The sequence below is a fragment of the Dreissena polymorpha genome, chromosome 11, assembly GCF_020536995.1.
Source record: "Dreissena polymorpha isolate Duluth1 chromosome 11, UMN_Dpol_1.0, whole genome shotgun sequence".
In the NCBI taxonomy this organism is placed as follows: domain Eukaryota; kingdom Metazoa; phylum Mollusca; class Bivalvia; order Myida; family Dreissenidae; genus Dreissena; species Dreissena polymorpha.
The window spans coordinates 79,159,976-79,177,843 of NC_068365.1; the positions used below are offsets into that span (position 1 = coordinate 79,159,976).

Here is a 17,868-nt window from a genome sequence, read left to right on the forward strand (position 1 = left end):
AGGTCAGATATCAGTACAGAAATCACATCTAAAGCACTTCAATGAATGCTGACAAAACATGTCAGAAGTGCACATTATTAATAAGTCACGCCTTAATAGTTTTCAATTTAACATTGCTAAATTGCTCAATACATTTATTTAAATAAAGCATAATATTAATGTGTTGTTTTGAATATTTTACATATGAGTGCATAATGTCAGGGACACATTAGCAGATACACAGACATGGCAGGAAGTCCTCTTCAAGGTCTAACGATCAATTGAAAGCTATTTATAAGCTCAAGTATTTGTTAACACACCTTGTTTTTCAAAATCGCAATTTGCCTAAGTCATTATGCTCTCAGCTATAAACCCACCAACCGCTATTCATGACATATCAGTCAGAAGTAAAACTCATGCTCAAATGTAGAGGTACTGAATGGCCTTTACTAGATAGCGATTTGAAAGTTGGTTAGGGACCTTGGTTTGTTATCAATGGAACACATTTTGGACAGGCATGCATGCTGTATTTGAGCTATTTAAAGCCATTTAAATACATGTCTTGGAGAAATGGGGTGGACAGGTGCACTGGTCTATGCGTGACACTGATATACATAGGCTTCGATAGACCGGTCACTTCTGTTTTAACCCCAGAGAATGGGAACCTTTGCCCACCTTTTTTTGCATTATTTTAGCATTCGGAGAAAAAAAATCAAAGATGGCAATGAAACATCTGAGTCAAGAGGTTTTTCCATTTTTGGGTAAGGAATTTGAGTGGATAATACTATAAAGACCATGGCATTGAAGCAATTAATTATCTTTAGTATCAAACATATTATATTGAAAGTGATCATGTTTTTATTACCAAACTTTCTTATTTTTTACAATGTAACATTAGAATAAACTTGGCTTTTTAAACTAATACATAAAAAACTGCATAATTACTTATATTCTAATAATTGTTTCACATCAATTCAAATACTGTTTATAATATTCTAACATGAATTACAAACACTATTTAAAGGGACCTTTTCACAGATTTTGGCATGTGATTGAAGTTTCGAAGTTTGTCATTAAATGATTTAGATTGATAAATGTATACATTGGATCTAAAAAGCTCCAGTAAAAAACAAGAACAAAATTTAAGAAAGAAAGCACGTAACCCTCAACTTGACTCGAACCACTGACCCTTGGAGTAAGGTCTTACACTGAAACCACTTGGCCATCCCTGACCATGCAATAAGTATAATAAGTATTAATTATTTACTTTATATAAGCAATCCTCGTAGTGTCACAAAATATAAGGACAACAACAAAACTTTCCAAATTATTCAATCATTTCCCGTTGCAACGCTTTGTAATTTTCAGGTTTTTAAATCGTCAAAGGATGCATTAAATAGATAGATTTGATAATTTAGAGCATGGTAGATGTTAGTATAACTGTTTCCTCACAAATATCATAACTACAATGAAAATTTGCGAATCTGAAACAATTTTTTTAATTTTGTCAATTTACCAAAACTTGAAAAGGTCCCTTTAATTTGGCCAGACTTTATAAGAAAGATTATGTTACACTTTAATAACTCATTTAACACAGGACTCAGTTGATTGTGCTGATAAAGAGTTTAACAAACAAATAGAAGACATTACTTAAACAATAACCTTATTGCTGCTAAATTGTCTAGTTCAAGACCATTTGCATGTCATCCACCATTTAATGTCAAAGAATTTTGCATTCTTAAGACCATGACCTTGTTACAGGATAAAAGAAATTAAAATTCCTGTGAATTATTTCAATGAATCAATTTCCAACAAACTTACAAGACACATTTAAAACATGTGATACCATAATTATGTATTTTTTTTATATATAACATTGTTTACTGGCCATTATACAATACTAATATATTTCTGATATATACAAAAAACAAGAAATGTGTTTGTCAGACACACAGTGCCCCCGACTGCGCCGCGTTAAGCCATATATTTGACCTTTGACCTTGAAGGATGACCTTGACTTTTCACCGCTCAAAATGTGCAGCTCCATAAGTTGCTGTCTTCAATATTGCAAAAGTTATGGGAAATGGTAAAGTTTTCGGACTGATGGACAGACTGACTGACGGACATACAGACAGACGGACGGACTGACAGACAGTTCAACTGCTATATGCCACCCTACCGGGGGCATAATAATGTGATTGTTAGCCACTCATAAACCAAGGTCAAGGAATTGTTTAATGCTGGCTTATAAACAATGATAATGTTACAAATAATTTGGATCCTTACATATGAGCCGTCCACTGGGAACACTGGGCTTAATGCGAGTGCGTAAAGTATTGCCACAAATTAGATTGTACAGTCTGCAGTGCGTAAAGTATTGCCACAAATCAGATTGTACAGTCTGCAGTGCGTAAAGTATTGCCACAAATTAGATTGTACAGTCTGCACAGTAAAGTATTGCCACAAATTAGATTGTACAGACTGCACAAGTAAAGTATTGCCACAAATTAGATTGTACAGTCTGCAGTAAAGTATTGCCACAAATTAGATTGTACAGTCTGTGCGTAAAGTATTGCCACAAATTAGATTGTACAGTCTGCAGTAAAGTATTGCCACAAATTAGATTGTACAGTCTGCAGTAAAGTATTGCCACAAATTAGATTGTACAACCTGTGCGTAAAGTATTGCCACAAATTAGATTGTAGTCTGTGTGTAAAGTATTGCCACAAATTAGATTGTACAGTCTGCACAAACTAATCTGGAACATCACTTTCTGCCCAGACAGGATTTTCATTTAGAACAGACTTTATTTAAACGATAATTTCCAATAAAGCGATGAAAGTCCTCCCTGATTATCTGTGGTGACTGCACAGGCTAATCGGGAATTATACTTCACGCACATGCATTCAGCCAGGTTTTCCAAGAGCATGCCCATATAATTTTTATGTTCTAAGTTTCACCAAACGTCTTACCCAACAGTATAATGTGTGTCTTGGCTGTTACTTTCATTGGAAAAAAACACTAACTAAAGACAGATTGGTTTTAATGTTGTAGTTTAAAAATAATTGTGTTGATTGTTTAATAGAATAATAACATTCAAAGTGCAGAATAAAAATGCACAATTGATTTATGGTTCACATACGAAAATATTGTATGAAAGTAAAATATGAAAACACAATAAACAAACAAACTAATTCTTACGAACATTGTTCGAAATCAATTAAAAAACAGGCATGATTTAGAGAGTTTTATTTAAGAAATACCAATGTTCTGTGTTTTATTTAATAGTTCATATAGTGCATGTATGCAGTGAAAGCAGTTGTTGACAGTTGTTTACGTTAAAGTATAATAACAATCCAATCAAAGTCCTTGACAATATTCCCAATTGCTGGAAAAGAGACTCAAGGAAATAAACAACCTCTTAAACGCATCTTGATTTCTAAAAACTAGTGTCACAAAGAACTTATATAATATGAAGAGTCTCTTTGTTCCCAATAATGTGGTCAGCAATATATTGTACTGAGAGCCAAGCCTTGTTTACTACAGATTTTACCAGTCATGACAGAAACGCCAACTTGTTTATCATTTAAAAACCTTTTGTCATAATTATACCCTTGATAGTTTTTGTATTGTAAATTCTGATAAATCAATGCATCACATATAAGTACTCTGACAGCTATCTAAATCATATCCACAATTGTTAAATAGAATTACATTTTGGAAACAAACAGTTGAATGAACAGATAAAAAACATAAAAACTAATCATAAAAAAAAACTACATAAAACACAAAAAAGAAAATACTTCATTTCAATGCTGACAAATAACAATAGCATTGCAGGTAGTGCAGAAATCAGTACATTTAAACTAAGGCAACATTAAACCATTGCATCATTTGCAGGTTATTTCTTCCAATCTAACCTTTCTTCCTTACGACTTTTTTTAAATCAATGATTATCTTTAAGCTAGTGGCATTTTTTCCTTCGTGAGCTCTATGACCCTATGTGGAGCCTCTATTTTTCCTGCTCAAGGTCACACAATATCGGTTATTGCACAAACAAACATGTCTCGCCAGAGTACAGCTATGCTGGCAGACTGCCAACAGCTTTTACAGCGCCCCTTACACACGCACTCACAGGACAGAATGGAGTTAAAACACATATTAGGACACAGTGTTAAACTTTCACACCTACTGTTATTGTGATTGCACACTTATTATTACTGATAGGGTTAATAAAAACTTATGTTTGTTGTTGTTTTGTCTCAGAAGAAACTGTGTGTTCCAATACAAGTAGTTTTAAGGAGTTTAAATCATCCACTGCATTGCCCACTTTATGCAAGCTCTCACTCACAAATGTAGACATTCCTTGCACATGGAAAATTATTAGAGAAACTTATTATTAAAAGATTAAAATCTTAAAAATACAATTGTATGCAGTATTTTAGACAGCTTGGAAAAAGAGACAAGTTAAAGAACAAGTGTTGTCTTTAACAATAATAAGATTTATTTGTATAATGTGTCACCTCATTGTAACAAGACAAGAATCACACTCTTACAGGTGTCTGCAAACATGTCATATTCAAGTTAATATGTTTCAAGAGAATTGAGTTACTATGTTAGCAAACAAATTAATGATTTTAAAGCATTATTTTGTTGTGTTTTTTGTATGTTTAATGAACAATTAAACTAAACTTTTTATTGCACAGTAATTTTTTATAAGAATGAATAAGAATGAAAAAAAAGTTAATTGAAATAAATTTAAAAACATAATTTGCAATAAAGATAGATTTTAGTTAATTATTCAACACCATGTATGTAACAACTGTGAATGTAAGTCTTAAGGTAATGATTAATTATGCTGTACTACATTGACCCTAAGCCTGTCTGCGGCACCAATTTTCTCCTCCATCGGACTGATCAATAGTTGGCACTTACACATTTTGTAATCTATTGTAAAGATATATTAAAATAGAAAGTAAGTACACACAATCGCACACTGAAAGCAAACTTTCCTACAGCAGGCAACTGCAAACATGATTGAAATGCATTTTGTAAGGTATATATTCTTTTAAGTAATTTGATCACGTAAAAAGAATCACATAAAGAGTTTGTTTTTTTATGCTGTTAGATGATGAAATGGCCCTCTTTACAGGTCTATTAGATACATGTAGAGCAGCAATATAATATTAAACATGAAATATTAATATTTAATATCTTGCATAGAATATCTAGGTGGTTTGTTCTCAGTCCGACGAAATAACACGTAAACAACGTTTGAGCGCATGAGTCCACGTTTCTTCACATGACTCATGATGACTTGCTTATTCTTTTGGTAGCCACAACTGTCTCTTAATGTTGTGGTAGACTTATTGCAAAAATATTTAACAAAATGGTTTAGAAAAGGATCCACATGGTGTTTCAGATTTAAGATGCAGGGTTTTGGGGAGCACAACCCAAATCTAAGTCATTATTAATTAACAATTTAATCTGCTTTGTGGTTTACTGTAACATGAGTTCACTTTTGTCAGCTCAGAAACATAACTTTGTAAAATGATGATAGTACTAAGTCTTGTTCTGTTAAATTCTTTAATTTGTTCACTTAGTTTTCAAATTTGTCATATTTGAAGCACTGTGCTTTAAATTCCTCCACTATGGTTTCAAAATCATGACATCCGTTTTCATAGATGGCTCTTAAATTTTAAAATCATGCAAATTCAAGCTAACATTTTGTGAATATTTCAATATATTATATCAATTTTTCACAAAAAGAATATTTTGAGGTTATTTTTTGCTTTGTTTAACCAATTTTCTAAAAGCGTTTAGTTTTAGGACTGTTAAGGTAAAGGTGTACATCAATGTAAACTTACTAAATTAAATTTTAAAAACCTTTATAAAAAAGTTATTTTATTATAACAGAAATTATAAACCATGATTATTTTTGTAAGAAACTTTCTATCAGAATGCATAATGTGCATTTAACAATCAAGACATCAATTTCCTGCAGCATACGCCATTGATCAAAGTAAATTCCTGCTGTTTGACGACCAATAAAACTTCAATTTTGATAAAGCTGTTGCATCATTAAGTGATTTATTTATTGAACAATAAATAAATAAAGTTCATATTTTGCTTTTTGTAGTTCACCGAAATATCAGAAATTTCAAATAAGTTAATTCAGTTTGACAGTTAATATTCACTATTTACTAGCACTTCTTCTTGTTCCAAAAAAAAATTACAGCAAATGAAACAGAATCTCAGTAATGCTAGGATGGACATTTGTGAAATGACATCATTATTTTGACATCATGACCCTATGTTTTCTGTAAATGTTTCAGTACATCAGTAAATTAACCTATGGAAAAACATAAAATAAAAAACTGCATGTCTTGGAAGATGATATTTTTTCCACCCAAAATTAGAAAATGCATTTGTTCTTAGAGCACTTGTCAATTTTAATCAATATTCTACCAATCCCAGCATGATCCTCTAGGTCTGACTCAAAGTGTTAACTGTAATTAGACCACAATATCAAATTTGGATGCATTTTTTTGCAATTTAATACATTTTCTATAAATATTAGTATACATAATACGTGTAATTGTTCAAATGATATCATGACCGTACAAATCTCGATGCAGACTAAAATAATGCATTTAGAAAACTTAGTCCTCAAAGTCTTCTCCGATCATAACGTCTTAATATTAAATACCAACTGGTTCGAACTGAAAAATGAGTTACTACCTCGAGTAATTTTCACATGAACCACTTGTAGAAAACAAATAAATACTACAGTTATAAAAAAGCATCATCAGTAAATGCCAATTTCTTTCTACTACTTCCTCATAGCTGTTAATTACAAGACAAAGCAAAACAGCCACTTACTGGTAGTATTGCACTGCACGACTGCATCAGAGCAATCGCTGCCCCTTTCATTCCGGTTCCAGTATCCCTCATGCTGACACTCCAAGATGGACGCCTCATCTCCCGTGCAATTAATGTTGTCCATACGCACGGTACCTGCGTTGCTTTTGGCCTTTCGGTTGCTGACGCGTCCATCTACGTAGCCTAGCTGGCGACACATGACCCCGGCGTCAACATCATCAAAGTTCTTGTTGCACACTCTCCCCCACTTGTTCTCATACTTGATCTCCACTGCCCCATACCAGCGGTCGGACAGACGAAACTCAATGTTGTTTGCTGAAAACAATCATTTTGACTGCTGAAACTTTATTTTATAAGAAAATAGGGTAACTCTCCCTTGAGTCATACAGGTTAAAACTAAAATGCTAAAATAACAAGCTATTTGATCAAAAACAGGATTCAGCTAGCCCTGGCTTTTAGTATCGTATTTTATAAATCTATTATGACAATAACTAGTTGGTTCCCAGTTAAACTTCATTATAAATAGTTGATTATCAAAACCAACTGAATGCGCCCATGAGTCAAACATTTTTGCCCTAAACACAGACAAATATTTGTCTGAAGCACTGATTTGGTTATCAATCCCCTACATTTATAACAATTTAAATATTTACAGTTACAATCCTGTATATAATTTATAAGTTTGTCAATGTGCCTAGATATTGATGAAAATAAGTTTTTTTAAAGAAGACAATTGACATGGTCACTTCCAGTGTCTCTTCCGAAGTTTACAACAACCGAAGCATTTGTACCACTAAGGGTGACATAAAAAGTACTCAAATACTGTGAAACCATTATTATTCGTCCGACATTAATTTTCGCCTTTTTCGTCCTTCGACTGATGGACGAATTCAAGATCCTAACGAACAATCATGTCCCATATTTCAAACAAATAAGACTGAATTACCGTAGGCATGAGGCATTTAAATCCAGCGTAATCCACGCATATACACACTGGGGCTCGAAATTAACACTCGCACACTCACAAAATGCGAGAAAAAAAGATTGCAAGGTAAGTTATAAGCCACTAGTATTTTTTGCAAATAAAGAAATAGTGAAAACAAACGAGTTATATTGCTTAATGCGTTCGACGGCGTGAACGCTAAACCAGTAGGTCAATTTTTTGAACGTCCGAATACCCATATGCGGAAGCGCGCACCTTGTTTGTTGACTGGTATACTTATAATACAGATACACAGATGGTACAAAGAACTTAAAACAGTCGACTATTCACACTCAAGTTAAATCCGGTTTTGACACAAAGGGGTGTTCATTATACAGTGTACTGACAACTGACATTTCCTGTAAAACGCGAATGCAATAAGGCTGTATCGAATGCGTCGACTTTGTTTAGGTATAATAGTGTTGATTAGCGCTAAATGTTAACAACTTTATTACCCATTGTGTGTATTTCAGGGGTGTTGCAGATTATACAGCCTACACGCTGCGAATCCGGATTAAAGACAATACTATTAAACGCAATTAAAATATGACGATGTGTGATCAACACCTGACTGAAATATATTCTGCAATTTGTTACAAATTAATAAAGAACATTTTGATTTGTGTTTGGTTGTTTGGTTTTAACTGCATCTACTATTTTTGTACATATACCTAAAAACATATACATATTAACAGTGACATTTCAGACAAATTACTGTACTTAAAATGATCAAATATTTACGATGCAAAACCCTTGAAACTTTAATGAAATATGACCAAAATAATTTGCTTACGCTAATTATAACCCATAATGTTCGCACCTTCTCTAATTGGCACCGATAAAGGTAAGATTGTTATCAGTTTGACCGTGATAGTAATGGATAAAGACTAATTGGCTTCGTTGTTTAAAACAGTCGTTAACGATTATTCAGTCCCACTTATCCGCTAATCATAACAAAAAACGTGTCAATGACATAAAATAATAAGGGAAAGATACTATCACCTAAAATAACAGACTTGTTAATTGGCATATGTCAAACAAGGCCCACCTACTGCAAGTGACTACCAAGTGTCGCCTATTACAAACAAATCGGACGTTTTTTTTTGCAAAACCAGAAATGGACGAACTTAAGAGCGGACGAAATAGTCATTTTTATGAAAAGGGCGAAATTTTGTGCCGACGAAAATAAATGGTTTCACAGTACAAAGATAAAACATAATGTGATTCTTATTTTTTGTGAGCTAAGGGATTCTTTATAGATTGAGTCATGTTGATTGAAATGAATACATAGTTAATTCTCATCTGTATGCCTCTGCCAGTAAGTAAAGTCATGTGTGCCTTAAAGGGACCGTCAACCAGATTGACGAAAAAAAGAAAAGTTCATGCAAATTGTGCATGCATAGTTAATTGTATATATTTTATATATAAAATGATCAATCTACTTGCGTTATTTATAGTGTGTATATCGTTATGTCACCTATTTTTGCGATGTACTTGCGATTTCACATCACAAAATTTTATTACCGAATATACTGAAAATATGAACTTTTATGAATTTATCGTTACCAGAAGATATTACTACTGTTACATATGCAATTTCATTGTCAGAAAATCTTTGGTAACATTTGATGTAGAAATTTTAATTATTTTGAGAACCTAAGGGTCCAGCATTTGTAACAAAGTCTCCAATGATGTAAACTCAAATCATACATGTATTTACAAAACAAACATCTTTACAAAACACAAAGCTTAAAATGTCCGACTGAAGGGCAAAATCGACTCTAGGGTGAGTTAGCCTATCAGTAGAAATATTTTAACAAAACAAGAAATCAATCATAAAAATCAATCTGCTAGTACTTTTATGAAATATTGCCCTAAAACAAGGTAAGCATAATCAACAACTGTTTGAACTTGTCCGCTTTCACATTAAGAATTGTCATCAAATAATATGGGTACATCATACATGCAGCAGAATTCGATCACATTAAATATTATGTTTTGATGGAATTTATTAAAGACATTGCTCTTTTTTGTGCAACAAATTATGTTTTCCCCACAATTTTCCCTTTTTCTAAGATTACCCAAGAGAATATCAGTTCCGTGTACATCTTCACAGAAAAATTTTGTTACATGTCTGGAGAATGTCATAAACATATATGAGCACAAATTTAACGACTGGGGCAACAGACCAGGATAATAATCTATTAGCAAACAAGAAATTTACCATTTGTAACAACAGTATCTTTTTTTAACCCTTTGCATGCTGGGAAATTTGTCGTCTGCTAAAATGTCGTCTGCTGAATTTCTAAAATAAGCATTTTCTTCTATTTATTTTTTTTAGAATACTATCAGAATAGCAAACAGTTTGGACATTCTGTGGCGTCTCATCTGGATCCAAACTGTTTGCAAAGGCCTTCAAAATTTGGTTCCAGCACTTAAAGGGTTAATGAGCATGCATACATTTTTTGTGTGAGTAAATAATTAAATAATGTTAAAAACTTAAGTTATTTACTAGTATTATGTTTCAAGTTTGTGCATTACAACCCATAATTGCAATAAAACAAGAGCCTTCATTTACGTTTAAGACTTTTTATCAGATAAACATTTCTTCCCATCAACTAGCTATGAGCTACTTGACTGACTTAATTCATAACAGCCCTTCTGTTTACATCATGCTACGTGATCAAACAAGGACTCATGATAATATTTGTTGGTAACAAATCTGCATAAAATATCAGATTACTTGTTTAAAGAAGTAAGAAACATATCAAAATACCTATAATAATAATAAGAAGAAGAAGTTTTCGCCAGAACTAGCATTTTGCTTTTAACATACAAATTGGCCATGTGTTTTTGTATTAAAGCAATTATATTTTTTAATTTAAAGAAATTACTTAACAAGTGCTCATGTACTTGTCTAGACAAATGGCCATAATTGATCATATGTGTCCTCATATGGCTTATTTTTTACTTTATTTATTTGTCATCTAAAAATATGGTTGATATTTGATGCAGTTTTCATTCTACACATTCAAATAACACTGTTGTATCCGCGTCATGCGAAAATTGGTCTTACAGAATATGAGGACAGCCTAGCTCAAGCCCAGCATGCCCACATGCGCAGTCTGGTCAGGGGTTACACATTCCATTATAAATAAGCACGCAAGGTTTCGCTGTATCTCCTAAGTATCCTCCTCCATATGCTTATCCTGACAAAACTGCGAGGATGCCCAGGCTGGGCTGGAGCTATGCTGGCAGCATATGCATAAGACCCATTTTCGCATGATGCGAGTCTTTAAAAATCTCAATTTACCAGTCAGCTTGAACAAAAAGAATATAATAATTTATGGTTGGCAAATATACCTTGTATTAGTACCAATATATGCCGACTGAAATAGCACATGAGGAAAGGATTAACATTCCTTAAAGTAGGCCTTTAACACCTCTCAATCTGTGGGGGCTTAAACTTGTTTGTGAAATGTTTAACTGTCAAACAAAACATTTTCATTAATGAAATAAACAGGGTATTCACATGAGCTAATGACAAACAAACTTTCAATGCAATAACTCCATCCTAATTCAAATCATTAAGGAGATATGGTTTTGCAATGTTAACCCATTTATGCCTAGCGTCTCGAAAAAAGACCTTGGCAAACAGCGTAGACCCAGATGAGACGCCGCATGATGCGGCGTCTCATAAGGGTCTGCTCTGTTTGCTTAAAGGAATTTCTGTCAGAAATATTCTAAATATAGAAATAAATATACTAGACATCCCTTATTTTGGAAATCCATTGATCCAATTTAGAAGGATGGGAGAGTCCACTAGGCATAAATGAGTCAAGTACCAGTGACTCCATGAAAGCTTGCTATATCATATGTTGCAAAAAATTGGTCAAAGCAGACAATTCAGACAATTGACCTGATACCCCTTGTTTGAAGACAATGCTTGCCCCCTTCACAGCCACAAACCTTTTTTGCTAAAAACTGTAAAACAAAGTCTACATTTCCAACAATTTTATCCATGTTTAAGGTGTATCACGATAAGAGACCTTTTTTTAATGAAACTGTATAGAAGTTTGAAGTTGTAGTAGAATATCCGTAATAAATATAAAGTTATTAACTTAATGCACACACACTTCATCCTGATTTTCAGAGTTATGGGCCTTGGTAAGTGACAGAACATTATGAACCCAAAGCCATAGTTAATCTGAGTTATAGTTCACTATCTGTAGAACCTAGTAACAGTATTATGCACATTTTGCATTAAAACTTAAGTGTTCATTCAGAATTCTGCAAATAATTTTACTTGCCCCATGCAATATGAATGGTAAAGGGAAGAAAACTGGTGTGCATTTCTGCGCCATTAAGATACAACAGATGCCATATAAATTATATACATGTTTTGTCAGTCATTGGTGACCTTTTGCTGATACTGAGCTATAAATGTAGTCATCTAATAAATGTGTCCAGATGAAGTCTGCTCATCCAACTGACCAAGAAAAAGACCAATCACACTTTACAGTCTACTTCAGTGAACTGCTATCAACCAGTAAAAGTTGATTGTTCACACTTTACAGTCTACTTCAGTGAACTGCTATCAACCAGTAAAAGTTGATTGTTACTGTTTACAATCAGGATTTTCCATCGCATGTGCACTAACTGGTTGGCAAAAGCTCAATAAATCAATAAGAAATTCCAAAATAAAGGATGAAACACATAAATAATGATTAATGGATCTCATATTAAGAACCAATTTTGTATACTATTAAAATTAAATTTCTTTTTAATTAAAGCCAAAATATTAAACATATTGCATTGTTGTCAATATATACAATGACTTGACAGCACTTTTTATACGTGCTTATATGATACTAATCATACTACAATCAATAGCCAAACAGTGGACAAAGTCTCAACTAGTTTACTCATCTAAAGACTTCAGTCATAACTTCAAATTTTGTTAGCCACGCGAACATAATTTAATTTGTTACATCTAAAAATAATTACAACTTCTATAGCTTGACAGTCAGTAATCATGGTGGCATAATGTATTGATCACGGGAAGACTCAAGGTTATTAAGACCTTGCTTACATTGATGTTCAATGGCTTGTCACTAATACCTATATTGTTCATAATGTCAAATGACAATGATTGCACAGGTATTCTCCACTGATCCTGCACACATTTTGCTGGCATTCCGTGCACACTGTTCAGCCACTGCAGACTGCTCAGACATTCATACCTCAGATATAATCATATAATCAGCGCACACAAAAATTAATGTTTGGTACACGGTGCTTACATATGGTTTACACATGTAAGCACAGGTGGCAAAATCTCTTATTGGTTTGCTTGACTGTTAATGTTTGGTACACTGTACTTATATAAACAAGATGAATAAACGTATAATACTCTCAGTGTTTTTTCCACCATTTCACGATTTCGGGCTGGGACCCTTCGAATAGAAAAAAATTGCATTGCTTTGACGAAAAATTGGGAAATAAATACTGTCTTTTTTGCTTAAAAATACTTTTAAGTTGGGAGAAAAAGTGCTTTCAATATTTTATATACTAAGGTTCAAGTTGACGAACATTATAGGCAAATGAACTCAATGTTGCAATTTATAATAAAAAATGATTTATATAATTTTTGAAACCTTTATTTACAAATTTCTGGCAGTCATGTGGGGAAAATATATATACTTTTTCGATTGGGAAGGGGGCTTAATTTTTTACATATAAAACAGACCATTGGTTAAATTTTTCTATAAACAATTAAAGACAGTCAACTAATAAATGTTTGATATAGACTTTTTCATATACCATGGACATTTACCATGCCAATAATTATTTCAGATAAAGTTTGGAAACAATTGTTGGTTTCAAACGTCTAAAACAAAAACAATCCATGCAGTGATGTTTAGGGCTTTTTTTGGGCCGTAATTCAATCCTATTCCATTATTAGAAAACAAGTCTAACTAGAGCTTTGTCACAGATGTGACGAATACCCCCACATGCCGCATTGACATATAATATTTTGCATGTCGTCTTCACAAAAAACAGCGGACACCATGCTCAATTTTTAAAACGCACTTAGTGACCCCTTGACCTAGTTTTTGACCCAGAAAGGCCCATGTTCTAACTTGGCCTTAAGATCATCTCCATAAAACTTCTGACCAAGTTTGGTGAAGATCGGATGTAAACTACTTCAATTAGAGAGCGGACACCATGCTGAATGTTAAAAAACGCACTAAGTGACCCCGTGACCTAGTTTAAGGCCCGGAATGGCCCATGTTCAAACTTGTCCTAGAGATCATTTAGATAAAACTTGTGACCAAGTTTGGTGAGGATTGGATGAAAACTACTTGAATTAGAAAGCGGACAACATGGTGAGGTTTAAAACGCACTAAGATACCCTGTGACCTAGTTTTTGACCCAGCATGACCCATATTCAAACTTGACCTAAACATCATCTAAATACAACTTCTGACCAAGTTTGGTGAAGATTTGATGAAAACTACTTGAATTAGAGAACGGAAAAACTTGTGATGTTTAAAACGCACAAAGTGACCCCTTGTTTTTGACCCGGCATGACCCATATTCAAACTTGTCCTAGACATTATCAAGATACAACTTCTGACAAATTTTGGTGAAGATTGGATAAAACTACTTGAACTAGAAATGGCGCGGCAGAGGCCGATGCATATCCCCACACCGCATGTTTGACCCAGGCGCGCCCCAGGGTTGGTAATGGGGCCATGCATAATTGAGATTGACCATATTGTCATATTGTCATTATAGAAGTTAAGTATCAATTAGAAATGAATCGGTGTAGAAAGGAAGAAATTATAGTAAAAGGCAATTTTGGGTGGGTTTTCAAAAAGCGTGGGGATAATTAGAAAACAGACACTTAATACTGACCAACAGACAGACTCACCGACCCACAGACAAGTTCACTCCTATATACCCCCCTAAACTTCGTTTGTGGGGGTATAATAAAACTTATCTGGCTGCTGTTCCAGTTTTCGTAGAATGTAATTCTACTTCTATAACTTAAGCTAGCCATGATAAATCACATCTCTTAAAATGGACTATTTTCTTTCTTGGGACATTCCTGGGGCAGAGCGTTAAGTCCTCTGTTAAAAAAACATAAGCTGTCGTGACAAAAACTAATGAATTCTCCTGCACTGCAGGGATGAATATGATTCAATATGAATGCAAAACAACAGCCCTTAAGTGCAACCATCATTCTGTAATATCAAAGAAAGACAGCTGCTCCAAGGACGCCTTCAAGACTGGCTTTCATCTGGGCCAACTTACAGGGTTATGAATGGACTTGAAATAAAACTCACATCCTTAGAAAAATCACAATTGATAAATATATAAACGTATTAATAAACTTTCATTAATTTTGTTCTTGAAATAAGAACATCAGTGAAACTGATGGATGCTCCCTGATGATGCGCTTTGTCAATCTACTGTATGTGTTAATAACCACCTAAAAAAATCTATTATTAGCCTCAGTGACCTTGACCCCAGTGACCTCGAACCTCATCAAAAGGTAGAGGTCCATGCAAGGTACCTACATGCCAAATATGAAAGAGATCGGTAAAAGAATTGAAGGTGCTATGAGAAACTGTCAAAAAAGTGTGACAGAAGGAAGGAAGGAACTACAAACTGGCAACTATATGCTCCACCGAAAATATTTCGGGGAGCATAAAAAGGAACTGTAAAACTTGCATAAACAAGGGCTGTTTGTAAAACATGCATGCCCCCCATATGGGCTCTCCGTTGTAATGACAGCCATTGTGTGAATATGTTTTTTGTCACTGTGACCTTGACCTTTGACCTAGTGACCTGAAAATCAATAGGGGTCATCAGCCAGTCATGATCAATGTACCTATGAAGTTTCATGATCCTAGCCATAAGCGTTCTTGAGTAATCATCCGGACACTATTTTACTATTTCGGGTCACTGTGACCTTGACCTTTGACCTAGTGACATGAAAATCAATAGGGGTCATCTGCGAGTCATAATCAATCTACCTATCAAGTTTCATGATCCTAGGAATAAGCGTTCTTCAGTTATCATCCGGAAACCATTTTACTATTTCGGGTCATCGTGACCTTGACCTTTGACCTAGTGACCTGAAAATCAATAGGGGTCATCTGCGAGTCATGATCAATCTACCTATCAAGTAACATGATCCTAGGCCTAAGCGTTCTTGAGTTATCATCAAGAAACCATTTTACTATTTCGGGTCACTGTGACCTTGACTTTGACCTAGTGACCTGAAAATCAATAGGGGTCATCTGCGAGTCATGATCAATCTACCTATCAAGTTTCATGATCCTAGGCCTATGCGTTCTTGAGTTATCATCCGGAAACCATTTTACTATTTCGGGTCACTGTGACCTTTACCTTTGACCTAGTGACCTGAAAATCAATAGGGGTCATCTGCCAGTCATGATCAATCTACCTATCAAGTTTCATGATCCTAGGCCTAAGCTTTCTTGAGTTATCATCCAGAAACCATTTTACTATTTCGGGTCACCGTGACCTTGACCTTGACCTAGTGACCTCAAAATCAATAGGGGTCATCTGCGAGTCATGATCAATGTACCTATGAAGTTTCATGATCCTAGGCCCAAGCGTTCTTGAGTTATCGTCTGACAACCACCTGGTGGACGGACCGACCGACAGACCGACCGACAGACCGACCGACAGACCGACATGAGCAAAGCAATATACCCCCTCTTCTTCGTAGGGGGGCTTAAAAACTAACATGCAAATTAATCAGAGATGACATTTTCTGCTTTTATGGAGTGAGAAAATGAGTTTTATTTTGAAACAAAATCAAGATTTTTCAGCGCAATACCTAGCCCAACACATGGCAAAAAGGGGGATAAATTTCATCAGAATCATAAGGCTTCTTTTTCACAACCATTCTGCATCCATATGCTTTATTCGCATGACAACACAACTGTAGAGTTCTAATTTATCTGCTTTTTCAATTTAACATCTTAGTAATGTTCTTACACCAACAACAAGATGTGTTTGTGAAACACAATGTCCCCCTATATGACGTTTGACCTTGAAGGATGACCTTGACCTTGACCGTTCACCACTCAAAATGTGCAGCTCCTTGAGATACACACGCATTTCAAATATAAAATTGCTAGCTTCAATATTGCAGAAGTGACATTACATGAGCAGTTTTGACCCATATATTTGACCTTCAAGGATGACCTTGACCTTTCACCACTCAAAATGTGCAGCTCCATGAGATACACATGCATGCCAAATATCAAGTTGCTATCTTCAATATTGCAAAAGTATTCATAAAATAAGCGATTTGGGCCACATATATTTGACCTCTGACCTTGAAGGATGACCTTGACCTTGACCTTTCACCACTCAAAATGTGCAGCTCCATGAGATACACATGCATGCCAAATATCAAGTTGCTATCTTCAATATTGCAAAAGTTTTCATAAAATAAGCGATTTGGGACACATATATTTGACCTCTGACCTTGAAGGATGACCTTGACCTTTCACCACTCAAAATTTGCAGCTCCATGAGATACACATGCATGCCAAATATCAAGTTGCTATCTTCAATATTACAAAAGAATTCATAAAATGAGCGATTTTGGCCACATATATTTGACCTCTGACCTTGAAGGATGACCTTGACCTTTCACCACTCAAAATGTGCAGCTTCATGAGATACACATGCATGCCAAATATGAAGTTGCTATCTTCAATATATCAAAAGTTATTGCAAAATGTTAAAGTTGGCGCAAACCAACCAACCAACCATCAGACCAACCAACAGACAGGGCAAAAACAATATGTCCCCCACTACTATAGTGGGGGACATAAAAATACAGTCCATCCTGACTTAGAGGCCACTTGATAATAACAGTCACTTTCACCTGCAAACAGCGATCAGTCTCCCCCTCCCCCTTTGAAACTTGAGAATAATGGTCAACTGTCTATAACAGCTGACAGCTAGTATAT

At 34.6% G+C, this 17,868-nt stretch overlaps 1 protein-coding gene across 2 annotated transcripts in view; it reads right to left on the bottom strand.

The window, feature by feature from the left end:
* Nucleotides 1-17,868, bottom strand: part of LOC127850915 (insulin-like peptide receptor) — a 92,381-nt gene that overhangs the window by 50,835 nt on the left and 23,678 nt on the right. For both annotated transcript variants that reach the window (XM_052384313.1, XM_052384312.1), the window contains exon 11: nucleotides 6,862-7,176. In XM_052384313.1, the coding sequence (XP_052240273.1) occupies nucleotides 6,862-7,176 (315 nt within the window). The remainder of the gene's footprint in view (nucleotides 1-6,861; nucleotides 7,177-17,868) is intronic.